Source organism: Caenorhabditis briggsae (assembly GCF_000004555.2).
Source record: "Caenorhabditis briggsae complete genome, chrV, whole genome shotgun sequence".
Taxonomy (NCBI): Eukaryota; Metazoa; Nematoda; class Chromadorea; order Rhabditida; family Rhabditidae; genus Caenorhabditis; species Caenorhabditis briggsae.
In genome coordinates, this window is record NC_013488.2 from 5,470,871 (window position 1) to 5,492,284 (window position 21,414).

Here is a 21,414-nt window from a genome sequence, read left to right on the forward strand (position 1 = left end):
CAAAAGGCCTAGCCTTAATAAAAATGAAAATATTTTAATGATACTGGAGGAAAAGCTCTGTGCTACTTTGCGTGCATTATCTTTGACAGCCCACCATCCTAATAGCACCGTAACAGATCATGCTCCTAAAACGGGAAGAGCTCGGAGAGTCGATCAAATCGTTCCCCACATTTTGACCAATTTTTAGAAAAAGGTCCGATGAGACCTGTCCGTTTCTCTCCTCTCCAGGAAACCGACGATGGACTGGGTCAACAAAACAATCATTGGAGATGATGAACGGGTACTGTATATTAACAATGCCAGTAAGCACCTATGGCTCTCTGCAAAGGAAACGGTGGAATCGGTCTCAAAATGCAACCTTCAAGAAAAAATCAGATTTTTCCGATTCGGTTAGACAGTGCTGAAGTAAAATACCGCAAGCTGCTTCCGGATTCCTATGTCATCAACTTTGGCTCTACTGCTTTCAAATAGAAAGTGGTATTTATGCACATCGCTCTCACCTCTAGAGAGGCTCAGTGTTGAAATTTTGCATGACAACGAAAAACCACACAAATATTCGAAGAGCCGTTACAAACTCCATCTTCTAGGAATCGAAGTTTTGCATTGCCCATCGTACACCGCCAACCTGGCACTAGCTAATTATTACCATATCCGATTTCTCCAGAATCGTCTTGCTGGTGAGAAAGTCCATGATCGGAAGGATGTCATGAAATTTTTGGAACACTGTTTTGCCTCTAAGTCGCCAGAGTTCTACGCGAACGGAAATGCCCAATTTCCGTTGCGCTGGCAAGAAGTTATGAACTCCAATGGCGAAATAATTTCTCAATGATTCTTGTTTTCCTTGAAGAAAAAACTACTTGAAGAAAAGTGACCACTATTTATTGAACAACCTAATATAAGATGACATATTTTAACATTTTCCACGGGGACTGAGATAATTAAAGTACATACATATTCAAGAGGTGATTAACTAATTGACACCCTCACGTTGTCATTTTAACCCCCATGATAGTGTGATTCAGAGGTTTGAAATTCGAAATTCGAAATTCTAAGACCGTGAGAACCTTTGAATATCAGGGATTCTGAGAATCTGTGGTTCCAATATAACGATATTCCGAAATTCCAAAATTCTGAGATTCTGAGATTCTGAGATTCTGGGATCTTGAGATTCAAAGATTCAGGAATTCCGAAATTCTGAAATTTTGAGATTCGAAATACCTAGTACTCTATGTAGTAGATTTTGAGATTCCGCAAATTTGCGATTCCTAGATAATGAAACTCCAAGATTCTGAGATTCTGGAATTTTGAGATTCCGAAATTCTGCGAGTCTGAAATTATTTTGAGACTCCGCAATTATTACAAAAACTCTGAGATTTCGAGAATTCGAGACTTTGAGATTATGAGTAATGTTAATATTTTATTAAAGAAAATGCAGGTTTGAAAAAACTACACAAAACTTCCAAGCACCAAAGTTAAAATCGAAACCACCAAGTTCAAAATTCCCGCTCCTTTAGTAGTCGTCTCCACCGACGGACTAGTCGCATTCGTTGGAGCAAACGTAGACGAAATCTGGTCTCCTTGAATGATATAATACTGTACAAAGAACTCGCCATTCGTTGAGCTCTCCGACGAAACTGTCAAGTTTTGTCCGATTTTGTAAGTTAACCATCCGAAAATCTGATTAGCAGGTGCTACATTAATCTCTGTGGACTGCAAACCATCATTCTCTCGAACTGTTACTTTTCCATCGCGCGTTGGCATTGACCCGATTATATTTACGCCCATGGTCCCGTTGTATCGAGTGTCTCTTAAACAGTCGATTGTAACTTTTTTAGGTGTCTGAGAGACTGATTTCGTGATCAATCCAGTTGTGGTATAGGCGGTTGTGCTAGAGAGATCTGGGTTCAAATAAAAGGGACTGATAGCGAAGTAAAAATCACTGGTTGTTTTGAAATAGAAGGCACCCAGACTGACAGAAAATTTCTCGACGTTTTGGATGAATCTGGAATAAACTTTTGAAATTGAAAAGTTGAAATATGACATACCGTAAACAATCTAATAAAAGGTCCTTCTTACTTTGACCTAATTTATCTTGGTTCCTGCGAAAGATATCAAAAAGTAGTCAACTGACGAAATGTTCGTCATAGTATCACCAACATTTTATCATTTGATTAATATTTGATATCTCTAATAGGAATAGATATAAATTGGCTCAAAGTAAAAGGGTTTACGGTATTTTTGTCAGGTACTCTATGAGGGACCAGTTCTACGCCATTAAGAAAATAATTTGAAACTCACCTCGGTGGATCGGTAATCGTCTGAATCGGATTTGCAAAAATTTGTGAACTATTAACCTCCTCCTCATCTGTTGGATATCCTTTGTACATTTTCACAGTAGAATCTGCACTTTGTCTCCAAGTGGTTATTGTGGAGCTTTGGACGGGTACCATGTTTTCATTAGTGTTCAGAAAAACCATTGTACATGGATCACAGATAAGCAGGCTAGGTCGTACAATTTGAACTAGATCGATATCGTAGACTTTGAAGTTGAAGTCTAGAAAACTAAATTGTGTAGTGGTTCTTCGATGTCAAGGGCCGGACAACGAAACATACCATTTGATTGTTTTGCAGTTGTTATATACAAAAATCCTCTCAAAGCCGACATTTGATCATCGTTTAAATCTGACGAGATATAAGCGGTTGATTGGACTTTGAACGGGGTCAGAAGGCCAGAGGCTACGGTATCTTTTGCAGTTTTCAAGTCGTACAAACTGGAAATAGGGAAATTGCTGATATTATCTCGGTTTCTTACAAACTCTGAAATTCGCTGAAGTTTTTGAACTTCTTCTCATTTTTTTAGTTTTTGGACTTTAAACAACTTTTTGGAAAATAACCTCTTAATCTGATTATTATCAGTTTTCACATAAATCCGACTTAATGTATCATTTGAATCCATGTGAGCAGAAACATATAAAGAAAATGGTGACGGTACCAAAATTTGATTATTCACATTTCCACCTTTGAAATTGTTTAACGGAGTAATTTGTTGGAAGTTTGCAGTTTGGAAAAATAGCGAAAAAATAACAAATATTAGAAGGCGAAACATTATTTTTTGTGGAAAAGAAGTCTAGAAGAAATGGCAAACGTTTGCTGTTTTTTGATTGATAAGAAAATTTTATATGTATTTTCTGAGTCAGCTTGTCTAGTTTTGGGTCTCGTCTGAAAATGAACACGTCACTTTTTTAGGTTTCGAAATCAGAATTTTTAACACATGATATTGATTTTTTGGGGATACTTGGATGACAAATTATTGAAGTTTAGGAAGCTCTTGCCACTCCGAAAACTACAAGGACCGTGAGAAAAACATTTGAAAAGTTGATCATGCATTTTTTTTTATTTTGACACTTTTTAGTTTGATCTTGAATCAAAATTAATCTCCGGAAATTTAGAAATTCAGGAATTCCAAAATTCAGTTACTTAGAAAGTAAGAAATTTTGAAAATTCGAAAATTCAAAGTGCCAGAAAATTCGAAAATTCAAAGTGCCAGAAAATTCAAAAATTTAAAAATTCAGAAATGCAGAAGTTCAGAAATTTGGAAACTCAGAAAATCTGGAATGTAGGAATTTCAAAAATTAAAAAAGCTCTGAAGTCTTCAAAACTTGAAAAAGTCTAGGAATTACCTGGACATTTCAAGTTGTTCTCTTGAAATTTCAGGCTTGCCAAATATCTCAGATTATCAAAAAATTGCATTTTTTGCGTTACAGTTTATGAAATCCCCAAATTTATTAAAATGTTCAACACAAAGGCCAGTTACACTTTTTATTCCAAAAAGTAGTTTTCAAAAATTGTCCTCGAATTGATCATTCCATCTGTACTCGTGACGGCGTCTGTCTTGAGTTTGTTGTCTTTGCAGCAGGCGTTTTATTGACAGGAATACGAAATTCTGTGATCAAAAATGTCCTATATACTGGATTTCGAAGCAAAAAAACGAGCATTGATGGAATTGGGGCGGATACGAAAAATGCAAAGAATAGCGTTGTGAGTACTGGAAAGTTTGAATTTTCTAGCACTATTCCCAAGCATTGTTCCTTAGAAACATACCAGAAACATCAATATCGTCATTCAGAAAAAATTTGACGAAAATGAATAACGGAGTCAGAACGTAGAATGGCAAGCTGATACCCAGCTGAAAAATTGTTATCAGCTTCAAAGTAGGCCAGACACGAAAGTTTACGGAGTTTTCTTGGAGCGAGAGTATGTATTCTGACGGAAAATCGTGCGATCGAAGAGCCCCTGCGACCCAATGCGCGCTACTTGACGAGCATTTATTTTTTAGTATACACTAAATTTCTTCAATGTTAGGCAATTATTCCCGACTTTTTTTAGTTATTCAGTCATTCTATGATGTCGCCGAATGAAAGCAGAAAAAAAAAACAAAAACCGACATATGGGAGTCGAACCCGCGATGCACAACTAACCACAGGTAGAGGGGTACTGCCGAAAAACGGGCCGTCTGGCGGGCGCGGACTGCCGAAAAGCGAACAGTCGGCAATCGAATCGCGCGCCGCCGACGGTCCGTCTGTAACGATTTGCGCCTCGAAGACGGACCGTCTATAATGATAGCGCCTTCTTGACAGTTCATCATTAAACAGGTAATAAACAATAGAAATTCTTTATTCAACTAATAGTTTCTGTGGATTGTGTATTGTTTTTAAAAAGTAACTCTGATTTTTTCAAAGGTGAATTTTTATGAGTAGAACAAGAGAAAACACATAAGAAATCACAAGCTCTGAATGAGACAGAACTTCCGATTTTCTTTCTGTGTTTTCGCAAAATTCCAACTTCATTCAACTCGGAAAATCAGAAGCTTTTTTTTATTTCCTTTCGTTCTCTTTCTCTTCTTCGTTTCTCCCTTTCAACTTTTTTCGTTTTTCGGTATGTACATTTCTCTCATTGAACAGTATTTTTCGCTTATAAGTACGTTCAAAATAAATAAAATTGATGCGTTCGCAACACTAAAAACTGGCAAGTAAAAAATCTTTAGATTTTTAGGCTCTGCGGCATTTTTAAAGCAGACTTCAAAAGGGCGACGTTTCGCATGTGAAATTTAAAAACGAGTCAGAAACAGCAAAAACTGATTTCCGTATTAATTTTTGTGCGAACCTTGCAAAGTTGTTACTCTCCAAACATTGCACTTGCAAAACGTCACACCTATGAAGTATCGGCGAGGTGAATTTTCGACAACGCATGAACAATTTCAGAGTTTACGATAGTTTTTGCTTCGGAACGTATAAAAACTTACCAACTCACCATATAAAAACTCCTGAAAGGCTGCATTTGTAACGTTCCGAAGCAAAAAATAGCGAAACTTTCGAAACTTTCATCGCAAGGAGTTTTCGCCGATTTTTTCTGCGTTTTCAACTAAAAACGCGCAGAGCGAAAGTGCGCAAAGCTTTTCAGTGCTTCTTTATGCCAGTAGTTAGATAAATTAAGCGAAAAATACTGAATTTCAATAAGAGAACACTTCGAAAAGCGAAAGAAACTGAAAAAAAGACGAAAAATTAGTAAAGTCTTGTGCCGCTAAACAAGGCGCAGCCGGGATTTCGGAGTGTCGTTGCGGGATTTCGAAGTGTCGTTGCAAATCTCTATGACCGAAATTTTGAAACTCGGCAGTTATAAAACGGCATTTAAAAACGAATTGTTGTGATTTTTGAAGAAACACAAATTGTACAAAATTAAAAACAAATTTCGTTGGAAATCTTAAGCAAATTGAAAAATATGACCGAGAACATGTGTCCTGAACGATTGATTATTATCATGCAATGACAACTCGAGTAAAGATCTTGGAACACGAAAATGCTAACACATGCTTCTAGATGGAAGGAATTTTCAAACATATTTTTTTTATTCAGCCGCCATCAACCAGTCAGCGCCTATTCGACTGTCATTTAGCAGTTTTTCACCAACCGCGCCTCAAATCCTAATTTTTATAGAAATGCTTCTAATAACGCATTTTTTAGCTTCCCAGACCCCTCTTTGACTTTTATGATGTTTTTAGAGAGAACTATTTTTTCAACAAAATTTTCCATTCTGAAGGAATTTGGACCGCCAACCACCCAGTCAGCGCCTCTTCGACTGTCATTTAGCAGTCGTTCAACAACCAATTTTTTGAGGTGTTCATATTTGAGGAAAATAAGATTCTATCAACATTCTATAATCTAGTGGGAGTATGAGAAATTGTTTTCTGCATGATTTCCAATCAGAACCTTCAAGTATGTTTTCCAATCGGTACCGACTGTCCGTCGACGGACCGTCGACAGTTCTCCTTCGGCTGCCAACTAGCAGTCATTCGCCAGTTTGCGCCTCTTCAGCTGTCATTTAGCAGTTTTTTGGCAGTCCCCCTTTACCTGTGACAGACAAGCGCGCTCACCTCTACACCACACAGCGCTGATCGGCTTCGGCCGCTAAAACGATGATAAAGCGAGGAGTGGGCGACGCTTGAGCCGCGCTTGGAAGAACTGTCGCGTTCTCGCTTGTGCAGTAACAGGGAGGTATGGTTTGGTGGCCATTGTTATTTTCTGACTGTACTGTGTCATATATAAAAAAACTAGAATTTTGAAAATTTTCATGTCTGACCTCCTTTAAGAATTGGTAAAATTAAATTTCAAAAAAAGAACTATTTTTCAATGTATGGGACATGAGAAAGTCCCAGGAAGTGAAAAAAACAAATTTTCTCAATAGACGAACGAAGCCTTTAAGTTAAATTATTCCGATTTTTGAAAATAAGTAGGATCATGCTTTTGACCGGATTCTGGCCGGCCACGGTCGACCAAGCAACTTCACAATTTGTTTTAATTCCAAACTTACATGGACCAAGAAATCTCGCACCACTTTTTTCTGATACTTATTCGTAGATCGACTCATTGAATTCACTTGAAGATCCAATTCAAAAAGTAGAACAATATACGACATTAGCATGACCATAAAAACTAAACCAATGCAAATAAATATGCTAGTGATGAATCCCACAAAGTTCCGATTAGTTGTTAATATCCATAGGAATTTGTAGCGTAAAAGGAATTTCATACTTGGATACGATTTAGAAAGAAATTTAGAGACTTGAGATGGATCTGAATAGGAAGCCAGGATAACGAATAATTGGGAAGATACTGCACCACCGACTAGAGCCAAAAGGAAGAGTTTTTGACCAGTGTCAGACATCTGGAAATGATTTTTTTTTCATAAATTAGGAAATTCTGAAATTCCCAAAAAATCTAACTTCAGAAAGTTAGGAATTCTAAAATTAGGAACAACAGAATTTTGGAAATTAAAAAAAATTCAAAGTCCCAAAACTTCGAAAATTCGAAAATACAAAAAAATCAAAATCTAGAATTTCAGAAATTAACGCAACATGTGAAAAGTTTCCAGATTTTTTGGTTGTATAATATTCATCAGTTTTTTAATAGATTTTTGAACGAACAAACGAAAAATTTCCATCCTTACTCGAAACGGCGAATCTTTTCTCGCAATTGTCATCGTTTTCATGAAAATTAGAACAGCAATAAGTGAACCTTGTAACGCAAATAAAGCATCGAAAACTGCCTGAAAACACTATTTTTTGAAATTCGAATTTTGTAAACATACCGTAAGACCTGTATTGAGGCCGGCTCATCAATTTTTTAAGGCTCCTCCGGAGGGTTTTCTATTGCAAGTGCCCTTCAATTAGAGGAGGCCCTTCTACTTTTCCGTCTTGAAAAAGTTCTTTTTATCAAAAAAAAAGTTTTTTTTCAATCACAAATTTCTTCTAAATTGTGCAACTTACGGAATATTTTTCACGGAAAACGTACCGAAATTTTGAAACTTCAAAACATATTTTGAAGGAGGTCCTTGTTTACAGGGGGCCCTTCTATTACAGTTGCGCTTCTATTACAGGGGGTCCTTCTATTTTTCCAAGCCTCTCTCGGAGGGCCCTTCTATTAAAGGGGCTCTTCTAATACAGGTTTGACGGTAAAATGTTAAAATTACAGGTTTTCTACGTCGCTAGAATTCAAAAATTTTCTTTTTCCAAACTTACAAAAGCCAACAGGGCTGAAAATCCAGACAAATTTTTAAGCACTCCAATACAGTAAACACCAGGCAGGGGAAATAAAAATACGATATTCAAAATGCTCCCTGCATAAATTTGTGATAAATATAAAATTACTTGATAAAATAATTGTACATATGCAAAATGTTTGGATTCTTTTGATTTTTGTACAATCATCACATAAAAACCAATGAAGTTTATAATTGTGGAAACTAAGGAAATCGAATTGTTTAAATAAAATTGAATCTCGTCGGCTAGCAAATATTTTGTCGAATTCATAAGCTCATTCTTTTTGGGAATTCAGTAAATTCATAAAATCTAGAAAAAAATATTCTGAAAATTGGAAGTATTGGAAAATGGCAAATGACATAAGCAGGAAAGCAGGTGAAAAAAAAAGTCGGCTTAAAAAAATACAGAGAAATTCAGAGATAATTTTTTAATAAAAAAAATTTCTTCAAATTTCTCATTCCATCTGCACTTGTGACGGCGTCTGTCTTGAGTTTGTTGTCTTTGCAGCCGGCGTTGTTTTGACAGGAATACGAAATTCTTTGATCAAAAATGTCCGATATACTGGATTTCGAATTAAAAATATGAGCATTGATGGAATCGGAGCGGATACGAAAAATGAAAATGAAAAAGTTGTGAAGACTGAAAAAAAATTCTCAGGTTGCGGTCCCCGGGGGAAACTTGAGAATCAAAAATTCGATTCCCTCTCATTTTTCAAAAATATTAAACTATTTGCCTAGAAAAAAGTCACATAATTCAGGTACAACATACTTTTTACTCCCTCGTACCTCCGAACTGTTGTACCCACCGAATTCTGTGCCAGAAAAAAAACCCACCAGAAACATCAATATCGTCATCTAGAAAAAATTTGACAAATATGAAAAACGGAGTGATTATGTAGAATGGCAAGGTGACAACCATCTGAAAATAACAAAAACCTATTTTTGAGTTAATTTTCGGCCGTTTTGGCCATTTTCAAGTGTCTGGAGCTCAGCCGTCAACTTTCCGATCATTTTGGAAGTCCCCCCCCCCCCTCTACCATTTTTCAAATCCAGACTTACATTAGACAATAAATCCATCACCACTTTTTTCTGATACTTATTCGAAGATAGACTCATTGAATTCACTTGAAGATCCAGTTCGAAATGTAAAATAATATACGACATTAGCATGACATAAAAAACTAATCCGATGCTAATAATAATGCTAGTGATGAATCCCACAAAATGTCGGTTTTTTGTTAACATCCATAGAAACTTTTAGCGTAATAGGAATGTCATGTTTGGATGAGATTTAGAAAGAAAATCAGAGACTTTAGATGGATCTGAATAGGAAGCCAGGATAACGAAGAGTTGGGAAAATACAGCACCACCGACAAAAGCCAATATAAACATTTTTTGGCCAGTGTCAGACATCTGAAAATGATTTTGAAAAATGTTCAAACTGTGAAAAAACCAAAAAAACAATGCGATTTTTCTGACGAAACGAGTCAATTCGATTTCTGAGAAACTTCAATGATATTGATTTAAAGAGTTTCTAGAAAACTTTACACGAAAAGGCGAGTCTTGTCTAGAAATAGGCATCGTTTTCAAAAACATTATAACTGCAATAAATGCACCTTGTAACGCAAATAAAGCGTTGAAAATTGCCTGCAAATTTCATTTTTCGAAATTTCAAATTTCAGTAAAATAGGGAAATTATCAATTTACAAAAGACTTACAAAAGCTAACAGGGCTGAAAATCCAGACAAATTTTTAAGCACTCCAATACAGTAGACACCAGGCAGGGGAAATAAAAATACGATATTCAATATGCATCCGGCATAAATTTGTGATAAATATAAAATTACTCGATATAACAATTGTACATATGCAAAATGTTTGGATTCTTTTGATTTTTGTACAATCATTACATAAAAACCAATAAAATTATAATTGTGGAAACTAAAGAAATCGAATTGTTTAAATAAAATTGAATCTCGTCGGCCAGCAAACATTTTGTCGAGTTCATGAGCTCATTTATTTGGGAATTTGGTGATTTGAGCAATTCTGAAAAAATTCGGAAGTGTAGGAGACAAAAATGACAGATGACATGGACAAGGAAGCAGGTGAAAACAGAGCTGGACAGTAAAAATGCACTAGAAATAAATACAAAGAATTTCAGAGATTCTCAAATTTTGATGCTGTAAATTGATTTGCAAACTTGACAGTTTTCAGAATAAATGTTCTAGATCTGTGTCATTGGACTCAAATTTTTTAAAGAGGTTTTCTTGAGGATTTCGACGTTTTTGTATTTACCCAGCCAGAATTTCAAGGTTCCAAAGTTTGTTTCACTTCCAATTTTCAATAGTAGATCAATTTAAAGTTCTTCATAACTTTTTCAATTTTTAATACTTTCTGATTGTTCAGACAGCTGAAAGAAAAGCTTTAAGTCTAAATTAATCATTTTTTCCTTCCATACTCAATTTTTCATTTATGTCTCTCAACTCGAAAAGAAATTTAGCGGCCGACGATTTTCAAATAATTGCTACAAATTTAATTTCAACAGTTTCGATAATTACGAATCTAATTGGAAATTATGTGGTAATAACCGCAAAGTGTCCAGAAAAGTCTCGATTCGTACATTTATCATACCACTTTGTCTTATGCGTTTCACAATTCTATGTGGGTACTGTATTGATACAGTGATCCTGATTCCTGTTCCTGGAATTTATTGTATTGGTTGGCTGAAAAATGCATCGGATGTCATGAAAGTTATGTATGTGGTGAGTTTTTTTTTCAATAAAAAATCGGTTCAACTAGAAAATTATACAAACACACCCTAAATTTCGAGAACAATTTCCGACCAAATCGGAAAATACAAATTTTTGAACTTCTGAGCAAAATTTTGAGAAGATTTTTTTCATGTTTCTTTAAAATCAGTTGAATAACTGCCTCTTTCTGAAAATATGCGACTTTTAAACTGATCTGAACATTGGAATACTTCTGAAATCATTCCAGGCAATTTTCTACTTCCTATTTGGTCTACAAGGTGAACTTCTTGCAATTTTATTGTTTTTGAAAATTGGATCCGTTGCCAGACCAAATTCAGTTTTCAAATTACCCGCCTTTTTCAAACTCATCTTCATTTTATTATTCATTTCCATAAATCACGGTTTCCATTGGATAGTGTTCTATTTCACCTATACAACTCGGGCAGAGCTCGAGATATTTATTCATGACCATTTTCCATATCACGAATTTCTCCTTCGTTATCAATTTTTGTGGATGGCAACTTCTAATAAGTTGTATATCAGCTTATCAGCTCTAAATTTGTGTTCAACTGGACTTATTATAGTGATGATCGTATTGTGTTACATTTTGGTTTTGTATGAGTTGGAAATGACCAAAAGTTATCTTAGCAAGAATCGTTATCAAGAGCATAAAAGATATAGTGATGAAATTGGAAATCATGTAAGTGGAATTTTTTTTTCCAGTCGGTGATTTGGATCCTAGAATTTTTTTTTCTCTATTTCTTGAAGTTAAGAGCGAATAACAGTATTTGGTGGAAAAAAAGAACCACTGTAATAGAAGGGCCACTTTCAAAAAAAAACATGGCCGAAAAAAAAACAAGGGCCCCTGTAATAGAAAGGCACTCCAAAGTAACCTTGGAAGAATAGAAGGACCGGCCCTACTAATGCAGGTTTTACGGTACAATTTGTCTGATACTGTACATTTCGAATCATAAATTTTCAGGGAATATTGATTTTTCCATTTTTCGCAATCCTCCCATTATGCTGGTTTGTTCAATTCTTTGTATTAGAACAAACTGATGTTTCGAGTGAGTTTTCAAAAAAAAATTTTTTTTTGGAAAATTGAAAATATTAGCACAAAAAATAAGCATAAAAGTGAAAAAAAAATCAGTATAAAATATACAAAAACATATTTTTAGTTGATTTTCGGCCATTTTGACCACTTTCCAAAATTTTCAAATTGAGTTTAAACTAAACAGCCCAGCTACAGATGTATCAATAAATTTCTCAAAATTTCTCAAAATTTCAAAAATTTCAGTTCCTGTATCTATCTGTTTTCTGATTTTTATAACAACTCCAATTCCTGCAATGCTGTTTTTTCTATGGAGAAATCCGTTATATCGGATGAATTTTCAAAAGAAATTCTGCAAATTTCGAAACAACCATATTCGCACAATTCCAGTTGGAGCCCAAACTATTTGATTTTGAGAATAAAAAAATTTTATTGGAAATAAGTTTCATTTTCTTATCATTTCTATGTGTCTTATCTAACTAGGAAGATGGGTGTGAAATGGGAAATGTATGTAAGAATCCAAAAACCAAAAATGACATAAAATATTTATTATAGACTACAGGTAAAAGTTCTGTGTCTGAAAGTTGCAAAAAATGCACGTGAAAAATGGTAGACAAGAAATCAGGAAGTTTGATTTTTAGATAATGACTAATGAAACCTTTCGAATGGAAATGTTGAACTTGATAGAATCGGAGAAAAAAAAAAAGAAATCTGACATACTTGAAAACGGGGCCGGGCCGGGCTTTTTCCCGAATTTCGGAGGCCCGGCCCGGCCCGGCGGGCCTGTCATTCCACAAGTTTTCAAAATTTCAAAAAACACATAGGGGGGACCCTTATGTGATTTTTTTCGAGTTTTTAAAAATATTGTTTGATCAAACAGACAAACAATCCAAAAAGCACAAAAAACATATAGAAAATTGTATTGAGAGCTCAAAATTCGGTTCAAAATGAAAAAATTTTGGCTACCGGGTTTTCCGGGCCGGGCCCGGGCCTTGAAATTTTCCTCAGGTCCGGCCCGGGCTTTGGCGGGCCGGCCCGGAATTTTACAAGTATGAAATCTGATGTTTGAAATTTTGATTTTAATGAGTCATTGATTTTTAAGGAGTGGGAGTCATTGATTTTAAAGGAGTGCAGAATCTCAGAATCTCAGAATCTCAGAATCTCAGAATCTCAGAATCTCAGAATCTCAGAATCTCAGAATCTCAGAATCTCAGAATCTCAGAATCTCAGAATCTCAGAATCTCAGAATCTCAGAATCTCAGAATCTCAGAATCTCAGAATCTCAGAATCTCAGAATCTAAGAATCTCAGAATCTAAGAATCTCAGAATCTCAGAATCTCAGAATCTTACAATCTTTAGAATCTCAGATCCTTAGAATCTTAGAAGTTCAGAATTTCAGAATCCCGGATTTCGAAAACCTCCGAAGCTCCGATTCCCAGGATAACAGGATCTGGGCCACGAACGCAAGAATATCGAAACATTGGAATCTTAAAATCCTAAAATCTGAGCATCTGAAAACTCTTTCAAAATCCCAGAGTCTCCGATTTTCAGAATCCTACAAAAAGTACTCATTCCATCGACACAAAATATTTCTGAGTAATTCTCTTTTGATTCTCTCTTATCATTTATATTCTCTTATCTTTAGTGTCGATTCACACCCAACCCACCCCCACCGAAAGTGATGTGCAAGAACCGAATTTTCAGTATAAAAGACTTTTTCCGGGGGTTTTTTTTCATTCTATTTTTGATTCTTCTAGAAAATTCCAATATGAAATTGTTCCTACTTTTTGCATTCTTATTTTCTGTGGCTCACGGTCAAAAGCTAATCAATTTGAACACCCTGAAAGGAGGAAACGAGGTGAACCAGTTGAATTCCTATGCACCATGTGGAATTTACGTTTCGGCGGCTTCGGATAATACAGCAACTCTCCAAAATATTTTTGTGGTCCAGAAAGATGGAACTAAAACATCGTAAGTGATTGAAAAATTTTAAAGATAGAGCAACATTAAATGTTTAAAAGTGTTTTTCAGAGTTTCTAAAATATTCTGAAAATATTTCTGGAAAAACAACTCTATTAGAGCTCTCACCTATTTCTGTCAAACTAGTTGTAAAGCTGAAATTTTCAGACTATATGATATCAAAAGCAAAACAAGCAATGGAAAAATGACACCATTGGTTGTTATAGATACTGCCACTCTTACAACTTCTCTGAACACAAATGTTCTCAAAGGACTGAATGGAGTCATTTATTTGAGCCTCACAGCGCAGTATAATAATAGTAAGTCATTAAAATTATTAATTTTTCAGGATAAAAAGAGCAACTGAAAATATTAGGTATTCTTAAACCGCATTTACTGTATAACGGGTTTATCTCGGTTACTGTAAGAGCTATCAAAGAAAGTTCAACTAACAAACTTCTTTTGACTTTTCTGGCATTTCTCGAAGGAAGCTAGACAAATCAGCTCAGAAATAAGGAGCCTTTTCCAAGTTTTATTTGAACAACAGTTCATAGAACATTCCAGAAAACTTCAACGTCTACGACGTCAGCAGTACCTTCAACTTCAACCTTAAACCTGTCACCGTTGAGACTCTGACTCTTTTCCTGAACACTTATCGAGGAACCAATCCACTTCAATCCTCTATCATCTCTCAATGGAACCAAGATCCGTCTAGCTCTTCATATATCTACGCAGGAATCCCTCAAGACCAAACGGAATCCAAAAACACTCAGATTTTCTCGAATCCTGTAGTTTCTGACAAGTTCACTCAATACTTTTCAAACGTTGAGAAATTCACGTTGGCTTCTACTGTGGCATTTTACTTGAGAACATCCAATGGAGGACCAAGTTTTAGAGTCGAGCCGGGAAGTTGTGAGTCCCTTGATTGAAAAACTCAATAATATATTGATTTTTCCTGGCTTACAGGGAACATTGGCGAGTCCACAACCAGTGCGTACAGTACCACTGGATTCTTCATGAGGCCACAAGGAAAAATGGATGGTACTGTAACAACAGTGCACATAAAAAGAGATACAAGCTACTCGGGAACTTCTGGAGCTAATGTGGGTTTGTTTTCAAAATTTGAGGGGCGGCCTATCTGCTGAGCCCCCCAATCTAGAAGTTGGCTGCCGACCGCGTAGCTCAGTGACGAGCTTGGGATGCTCAAATTACCTAATTTCAGCAAAATATATATCTTTATTTTTCAGATGCTCGGTAGCCTTGAAAACCGTGGAAAAGTATCCGTTAGCTACAACGATGGTGCCTCGGCATATGACGACAACACTGTACCAAACCCATTCTTCTCTCCATGGAGCATTCCAGTCATTGGGGAAAATCTGAAAATCAGCGCGACGTCAGGAGAATCCGGATATTACTACGTACAGTACTTTGTACTTCGTAAGTGTGAAAAAGTTTCGCAAGTTTTCAAAAATTTGTTTTACAGAAGGTGGAAAGAAAGGATCTCCAACAAGTGGTCCTGGACAAATTGAGACAACAACCAAAGCTTCGGGTACTATCCAATTTTTCATGGCTTTTGTGATTTCTGTCTTTTTAATGCTTTGAATTTTATTTGTTGCTTGTTTCCTACCTGGTGCTTAAAAACCATAAAACCATAAAATAATGCATGGGTAAAAAATCATATTTTTTAATTTATTAGCTAAAAGCTCAGTTACCAAAAACTTCATTGAAATGTATTGTCAATAAGGAAAATATGAAAAACTTTTTTTTCTTACGAGAATCTAAATTTTCGGGAGATGTTCATTTTTACGGTTCGCGGTTGAAGAGAGATGAGAGCTTCGGTTTTCGATTTTCAAAAAATGCCAAAAATTGAAGGATCCGGTGGTTTCGGTTCGTCCAGTTGCATCCTCCAAAAAGTGATTACCGTTTGTAGAAGAAGGAACCGATAAATAATTAAATGATTAGTAGATCGTACCCTGAATAGCTAATAGAGAAAAACTTTTGAAATCCTATAAATTTCAGGAGCTCCAACTGTTCCAAATCCAGGAGCTCCAACTGTTCCAAATCCAGGAGCTCCAACTGTTCCAAATCCAGGAGCTCCAACTGTTCCTGGCCGCGTCGAGACCACAACCAAATCTTCGGATTCCATTAAAATCTTATTTCCGATTTTAATTTTCATTAGCTTCACCTGGTCCGTTTAACGATCTTTCTCTCAATTTCTGATGTTCTAAAAGAGAATGAAATTTCGATTCCCTTTTCTTGAAAGCATTTCCATGCTCTGTGATTTTTTTTTGTGATTGTGAAGTGCACAGTTTGATAACGATGAAAAGAGTTCAAAAAATTGAAAATGTAATAAAAGTCTTGGTTTTTCGAAGCAAAATGGTGAGTAGTCCCTCTTACAAGCCAAAAAAAACCCTGTTGACACAGAATATTTCTGTCTAATTATCTTATCATATCATATTCCTTTTATCTTTAGTATCGTTGACACCCAACCCACTTCAACCAATCATGATGTGCTTAAAATCTGAAACTTTTAGAATAAAAACTGGCTTCTTCTCATAAAATTTCAGCTTGTTCTCAAGAAAATACCAGTATGAAATTATTACTACTTTCTGCACTCTTATTTTCCGTCGCTTACGGTCAACAGCTAATCAATTTGAACACCCTGAAAGGAGGAAACGAGGTGAACCAGCTGAATGGCGATGCACCATACGGAATATACGTTTCGGCAACTTCTGATAGTACGACCACTCTTTCAAGTATTTTCGTGGTCTTAAAAGAAACAATGGAACAAATACATCGTAAGTTTTTTGACAATCAATTTTTTGATAGAACAACTTCGAAGGTTTTTGAAAAAATGCCCACAATATTCTGAAAACATTTCTGAAGAAAAACCTTCTATTTAAAGTCTTATAGGATTAAAATTTTCAGATTATATGATATCAAAAATAAAACAATTAATGGACAAATGATCCCGTTGGCTGTTATGGATTCTGGTACTCTTACAACCTCTTTGGACACAAATGTACTCAAAGAGCTAAATGGAGTAATTTATTTGAGCTCTTCAGCTCAATATAACGTTAGTGAGTCATAGAAAATAGTAATATATCGGTTACTACACTGCTCCACATAATCTTTGTTCCACCCTGAAGCTTCACTGGAACTCCCTATTTAGGTCAAGTTTCATTAAAAGGTGTCAACATGAACGTTGTAGCCCTTCGTGAGAAACGGTACCTCTAAAAATTCGGAGTCGACTGCGTGACCCAGAAAAATTTCCTGACCGAAATTCCGGGGGTTTAAATATTAAACGGGGGTTTTCAGAAGGTGACAGAGTCATGGTTGGGAAAGTCCCCAAAATGTTCCAAAGTGCTACAGTTTCTTGTTTTTTGCTCATTTCAGTTGATCTATTCTTTTCTGAAATCATTTTTTTGTTTTTTTCTTTTTTCATTTCTAAAGTTTTATGGCACTGTTCTAGAATTGCGGAACGAATGAAAATCACATTAAAAAATGGGTAGAAAAATTTTGACACTAGGAAACCGTTTATAGGCTTAGGCTGAAAACGCCATATTTCCTTCATCTAAGTCATCGGAAAATCGGCGGCAAGTTACATAACTCTGCTAGTTCTAACCTCGAATCCAAAATACAAATGTACCGCTTTTAGAAATATGTCTTTTTCAGAAGGTCCTGAATATATTGAGACCACAACCAAGACTTCAGGTACTAACTCAATTTTCATGGCTTTTGTGATTTCTGTGTTTTTGATGCTGTAATTTATTTTCATGCTTTTCTCATGCATTTTTCTTGGAAAAAATGCCCGTTGACTGTGACTTTTTTTTTGATTAAGAAGTGATAACCAAAATGAAAAGTTCAAAAAACTGAAAATGTAATAAAAAGCTATGGGTTTTCGAAGCAAAATGATTATCAGTTGGTGGGAAGATCAGAAAATGGTGACATGGGAAAACACTGGAAAAAGGAAAAAAAATTGCGGGATTTTTTGGAACCTTTAAGTTTCTGAATACTTTGAGACTACTGTATTTCTGAAAATGCTCTAGGCCTGGATTTTTTGAATATTCCAAATTTTCAATTCCAGAATTTCCGTAAAAAATCTATAATTCAAAAATCATAGCATTTGATATTGCTGAATTTCCGATTTTCTGAATTTCTGAATTACAGTAATCCCGAATTTCAGAATTCACGAATTTATGATTTTCCGAGTTTCCAAACATCTGATATCTTGAATTTCTGTAGAAATCAAGAAGCTAATTTTGTAAAAAAAAAATTTAGATTTCACCTGAAATTTTTTGAACTGCGAGATTTTCGAATATGGAATTTGCTGAAAACTTTGAATTTTGGAATTCGCTAAAATTCCTGAATTTCCGAATTTTTGAATTTTGAAAAAAAGAGATTTCTGAATTCAAAACTTTATGAGTTTAGATCTACTTCTTACTAAGGAAACTTTTCTGTGTGTCTGTGTGTGTGTCCGTCTCGGACATTAACTTGAAAAACTCAAAGGGACGTGGGACTCCTATAGTGGTGTGTGGTATGTAGTCATGAACTGCCGAGCGCTTCATGTCTATGGTGTACTGGGCCTTCTAGCTAACAGGGAAGCTACAGTGTTGAGAATCGAAAATTTCAAAACTATGCTCAAACTCAATAAAACTTCACGAAATTATGCAAAACAATTTTTTGGCCTATCTAGGTGTTGCCTGCATAAAATTGATCACAAATCTTCAGAACTGAAAAATTTCGAAAATTTCGTTTCTTTTGTATATCACTTGAATTTCGATCCTGTGGACTACTGAAAATGGGTCATAGTAGTTTCATTTTGAATACAAGGTTCTTAAGTTATGCGGAAAATTCTAGAACATTCCAGAAAGTTCCAGAAAATCCTAGGAAGTTCCAGAACATTCTAGAAAATTCCAGTAAATTCCAAAAAGTTCCAGAACCTTCTAGAAAATTCCAGTAAATTCCAGAAAGATCCAGAACATTCTAGAAAATGCCAGAAAATCCCAGGAAGTTCCAGAACATTCTAGAAAATTCCAGTAAATTCCAGTAAATTCCAGTAAATTCCAGAAAATTCCAGAAAGATTCAGAACATTTTAGAAAATTCCAGTAAATTCCAGAAAGATCTAGAACATTCCAGTAAATTCCAGAAAATTCCAGAAAATTCCAGTAAGTTCCAGAAAGTTCCAGAACATTCTAGAAAATTCCAGAAAATTCCAGAAAATTCCAGAACATTCTAGAAAATTCCAGTAAATTCCAGTAAATTCCAGAAAATTCTAGAAAATTCCAGTAAATTCCAGAAAGATCCAGAACATTCTAGAAAGATTCAGAACATTTTAGAAAATTCCAGAAAATTCCAGAAAGTTCCAGAACATTCTAGAAAGTTCCAGAAAGATTCAGAACATTTTAGAAAATTCCAGAAAATTCCAGAAAGTTCCAGAACATTCTAGAAAATTCCAGTAAATTCCAGAAAGATCCAGAACATTCCAGAAAGATTCAGAACATTTTAGAAAATTCCAGAAAATCCCAGGAAGTTCCAGAACATTCTAGAAAATTCCAGTAAATTCCAGAAAATTCTAGAAAAATTCCAGTAAATTCCAGAAAGTTCCAGAACATTCTAGAAAGTTCCAGAAAGATTCAGAACATTCTAGAAAATTCCAGTAAATTCCAGAAAATTCCAGAACATTCTAGAAAATTCCAGTAAATTCCAGAAAGATCCAGAAAATTCCAGAAAGATTCAGAACATTTTAGAAAATTCCAGAAAATTCCAGAAAGATCCAGAACATTCTAGAAAATTCCAGTAAATTCCAGTAAATTCCAGAAAATTCTAGAAAAATTCCAGTAAATTCCAGAAAGTTCCAGAACATTCTAGAAAGTTCCAGAAAGATTCAGAACATTTTAGAAAATTCCAGTAAATTCCAGAAAGTTCCAGAACATTCTAGAAAATGCCAGAAAATCCCAGGAAGTTCCAGAACATTCTAGAAAATTCCAGAAAATTCCAGTAAATTCCAGAAAATTCCAGAAAGGTTCAGAACATTTTAGAAAATTCCAGTAAATTCAGGAAAGATCTAGAACATTCCAGTAAATTCCAGAAAATTCCAGAAAATTCCAGTAAGTTCCAGAAAGTTCCAGAACATTCTAGAAAATTCCAGTAAATTCCAGAAAGATCCAGAACATTCTAGAAAATTCCAGAAAATTCCAGAAAATTCCAGAACATTCTAGAAAATTTCAGAAAATCCCAGGAAGTTCCAGAACATTCTAGAAAATTCCAGTAAATTCCAGTAAATTCCAGAAAATTCCAGAAAGATTCAGAACATTTTAGAAAATTCCAGAAATTTCCAGAAAGATCCAGAACATTCTAGAAAATTCCAGAAAATTCCAGAAAATTCCAGAACATTCTAGAAAATTCCAGTAAATTCCAGTAAATTCCAGAAAATTCCAGAACATTCTAGAAAATTCCAGTAAATTCCAGAAAGTTCCAGAACATTCTAGAAAATTCCAGTAAATTCCAGAAAGATCCAGAAAATTCCAGAAAGATTCAGAACATTTTAGAAAATTCCAGAAAATTCCAGAAAGATCCAGAACATTCTAGAAAATTCCAGAAAATTCCAGAAAGTTCCAGAACATTCTAGAAAGTTCCAGAAAGATTCAGAACATTTTAGAAAATTCCAGTAAATTCCAGAAAGTTCCAGAACATTCTAGAAAATGCCAGAAAATCCCAGGAAGTTCCAGAACATTCTAGAAAATTCCAGAAAATTCCAGTAAATTCCAGAAAATTCCAGAAAGGTTCAGAACATTTTAGAAAATTCCAGTAAATTCCAGAAAGATCTAGAACATTCCAGTAAATTCCAGAAAATTCCAGAAAATTCCAGTAAGTTCCAGAAAGTTCCAGAACATTCTAGAAAATTCCAGTAAATTCCAGAAAGATCCAGAACATTCTAGAAAATTCCAGAAAATTCCAGTAAATTCCAGAAAATTCCAGAAAGGTTCAGAACATTTTAGAAAATTCCAGTAAATTCCAGAAAGATCTAGAACATTCCAGTAAATTCCAGAAAATTCCAGAAAATTCCAGTAAGTTCCAGAAAGTTCCAGAACATTCTAGAAAATTTCAGAAAATCCCAGGAAGTTCCAGAACATTCTAGAAAATTCCAGTAAATTCCAGTAAATTCCAGAAAATTCCAGAAAGATTCAGAACATTTTAGAAAATTCCAGAAATTTCCAGAAAGATCCAGAACATTCTAGAAAAATCCAGAAAATTCCAGAAAATTCCAGAACATTCTAGAAAATTCCAGTAAATTCCAGTAAATTCCAGAAAATTCTAGAAAAATTCCAGAAAATTCCAGAAAGTTCCAGAACATTCTAGAAAGTTCCAGAAAGATTCAGAACATTTTAGAAAATTCCAGTAAATTCCAGAAAGATCCAGAACATTCTAGAAAATGCCAGAAAATCCCAGGAAGTTCCAGAACATTCTAGAAAATTCCAGAAAATTCCAGTAAATTCCAGTAAATTCCAGAAAGATCTAGAACATTCCAGTAAATTCCAGAAAATTCCAGAGAATCC

The 21,414-nt window shown here is 35.1% G+C and overlaps 6 protein-coding genes across 6 annotated transcripts in view; 3 read left to right on the forward strand and 3 right to left on the reverse strand.

Moving 5' to 3' along the window:
• Nucleotides 1–1,446: 1,446 nt before the first annotated feature.
• Nucleotides 1,447–3,106, reverse strand: CBG12168 (the record flags this gene model as incomplete). The annotated part of the gene is made up of 4 exons (XM_045237050.1): nucleotides 1,447–2,002; nucleotides 2,299–2,554; nucleotides 2,614–2,771; nucleotides 2,895–3,106. 4 exons carry the CDS (start codon nucleotides 3,104–3,106, stop codon nucleotides 1,447–1,449), a joined length of 1,182 nt encoding a protein of 393 aa, XP_045094782.1.
• A 754-nt stretch (nucleotides 3,107–3,860) lies between these two features.
• On the reverse strand, nucleotides 3,861–9,210 carry CBG27001 (the record flags this gene model as incomplete). The annotated part of the gene is made up of 5 exons (XM_045237051.1): nucleotides 3,861–4,045; nucleotides 4,102–4,186; nucleotides 6,868–7,221; nucleotides 7,504–7,602; nucleotides 9,154–9,210. 5 exons carry the CDS (start codon nucleotides 9,208–9,210, stop codon nucleotides 3,861–3,863), a joined length of 780 nt encoding a protein of 259 aa, XP_045099249.1.
• A 1,526-nt stretch (nucleotides 9,211–10,736) lies between these two features.
• On the forward strand, nucleotides 10,737–12,305 carry CBG12170 (the record flags this gene model as incomplete). The annotated part of the gene is made up of 4 exons (XM_002636197.1): nucleotides 10,737–10,856; nucleotides 11,092–11,544; nucleotides 11,827–11,911; nucleotides 12,142–12,305. The coding sequence occupies 4 exons, from the start codon at nucleotides 10,737–10,739 to the stop codon at nucleotides 12,303–12,305; spliced, it is 822 nt and encodes a 273-aa protein (XP_002636243.1).
• Nucleotides 12,306–13,663: 1,358 nt separating this feature from the next.
• On the forward strand, nucleotides 13,664–16,052 carry CBG12171 (the record flags this gene model as incomplete). Its single annotated transcript, XM_002636198.1, has 7 exons — nucleotides 13,664–13,866; nucleotides 14,023–14,174; nucleotides 14,419–14,766; nucleotides 14,821–14,957; nucleotides 15,102–15,291; nucleotides 15,338–15,403; nucleotides 15,874–16,052. 7 exons carry the CDS (start codon nucleotides 13,664–13,666, stop codon nucleotides 16,050–16,052), a joined length of 1,275 nt encoding a protein of 424 aa, XP_002636244.1.
• A 392-nt stretch (nucleotides 16,053–16,444) lies between these two features.
• On the forward strand, nucleotides 16,445–17,621 carry CBG27002 (the record flags this gene model as incomplete). Its single annotated transcript, XM_045237052.1, has 2 exons — nucleotides 16,445–16,652; nucleotides 17,530–17,621. 2 exons carry the CDS (start codon nucleotides 16,445–16,447, stop codon nucleotides 17,619–17,621), a joined length of 300 nt encoding a protein of 99 aa, XP_045099250.1.
• Nucleotides 17,622–17,690: 69 nt separating this feature from the next.
• Nucleotides 17,691–21,414, reverse strand: part of CBG27003 — a gene marked incomplete at both ends in the record, with an annotated part of 5,911 nt that continues 2,187 nt past the window's right edge. The window contains one exon of the mRNA XM_045237053.1: nucleotides 17,691–17,726. Within this exon, the coding sequence (XP_045099251.1) occupies nucleotides 17,691–17,726 (36 nt within the window). The remainder of the gene's footprint in view (nucleotides 17,727–21,414) is intronic.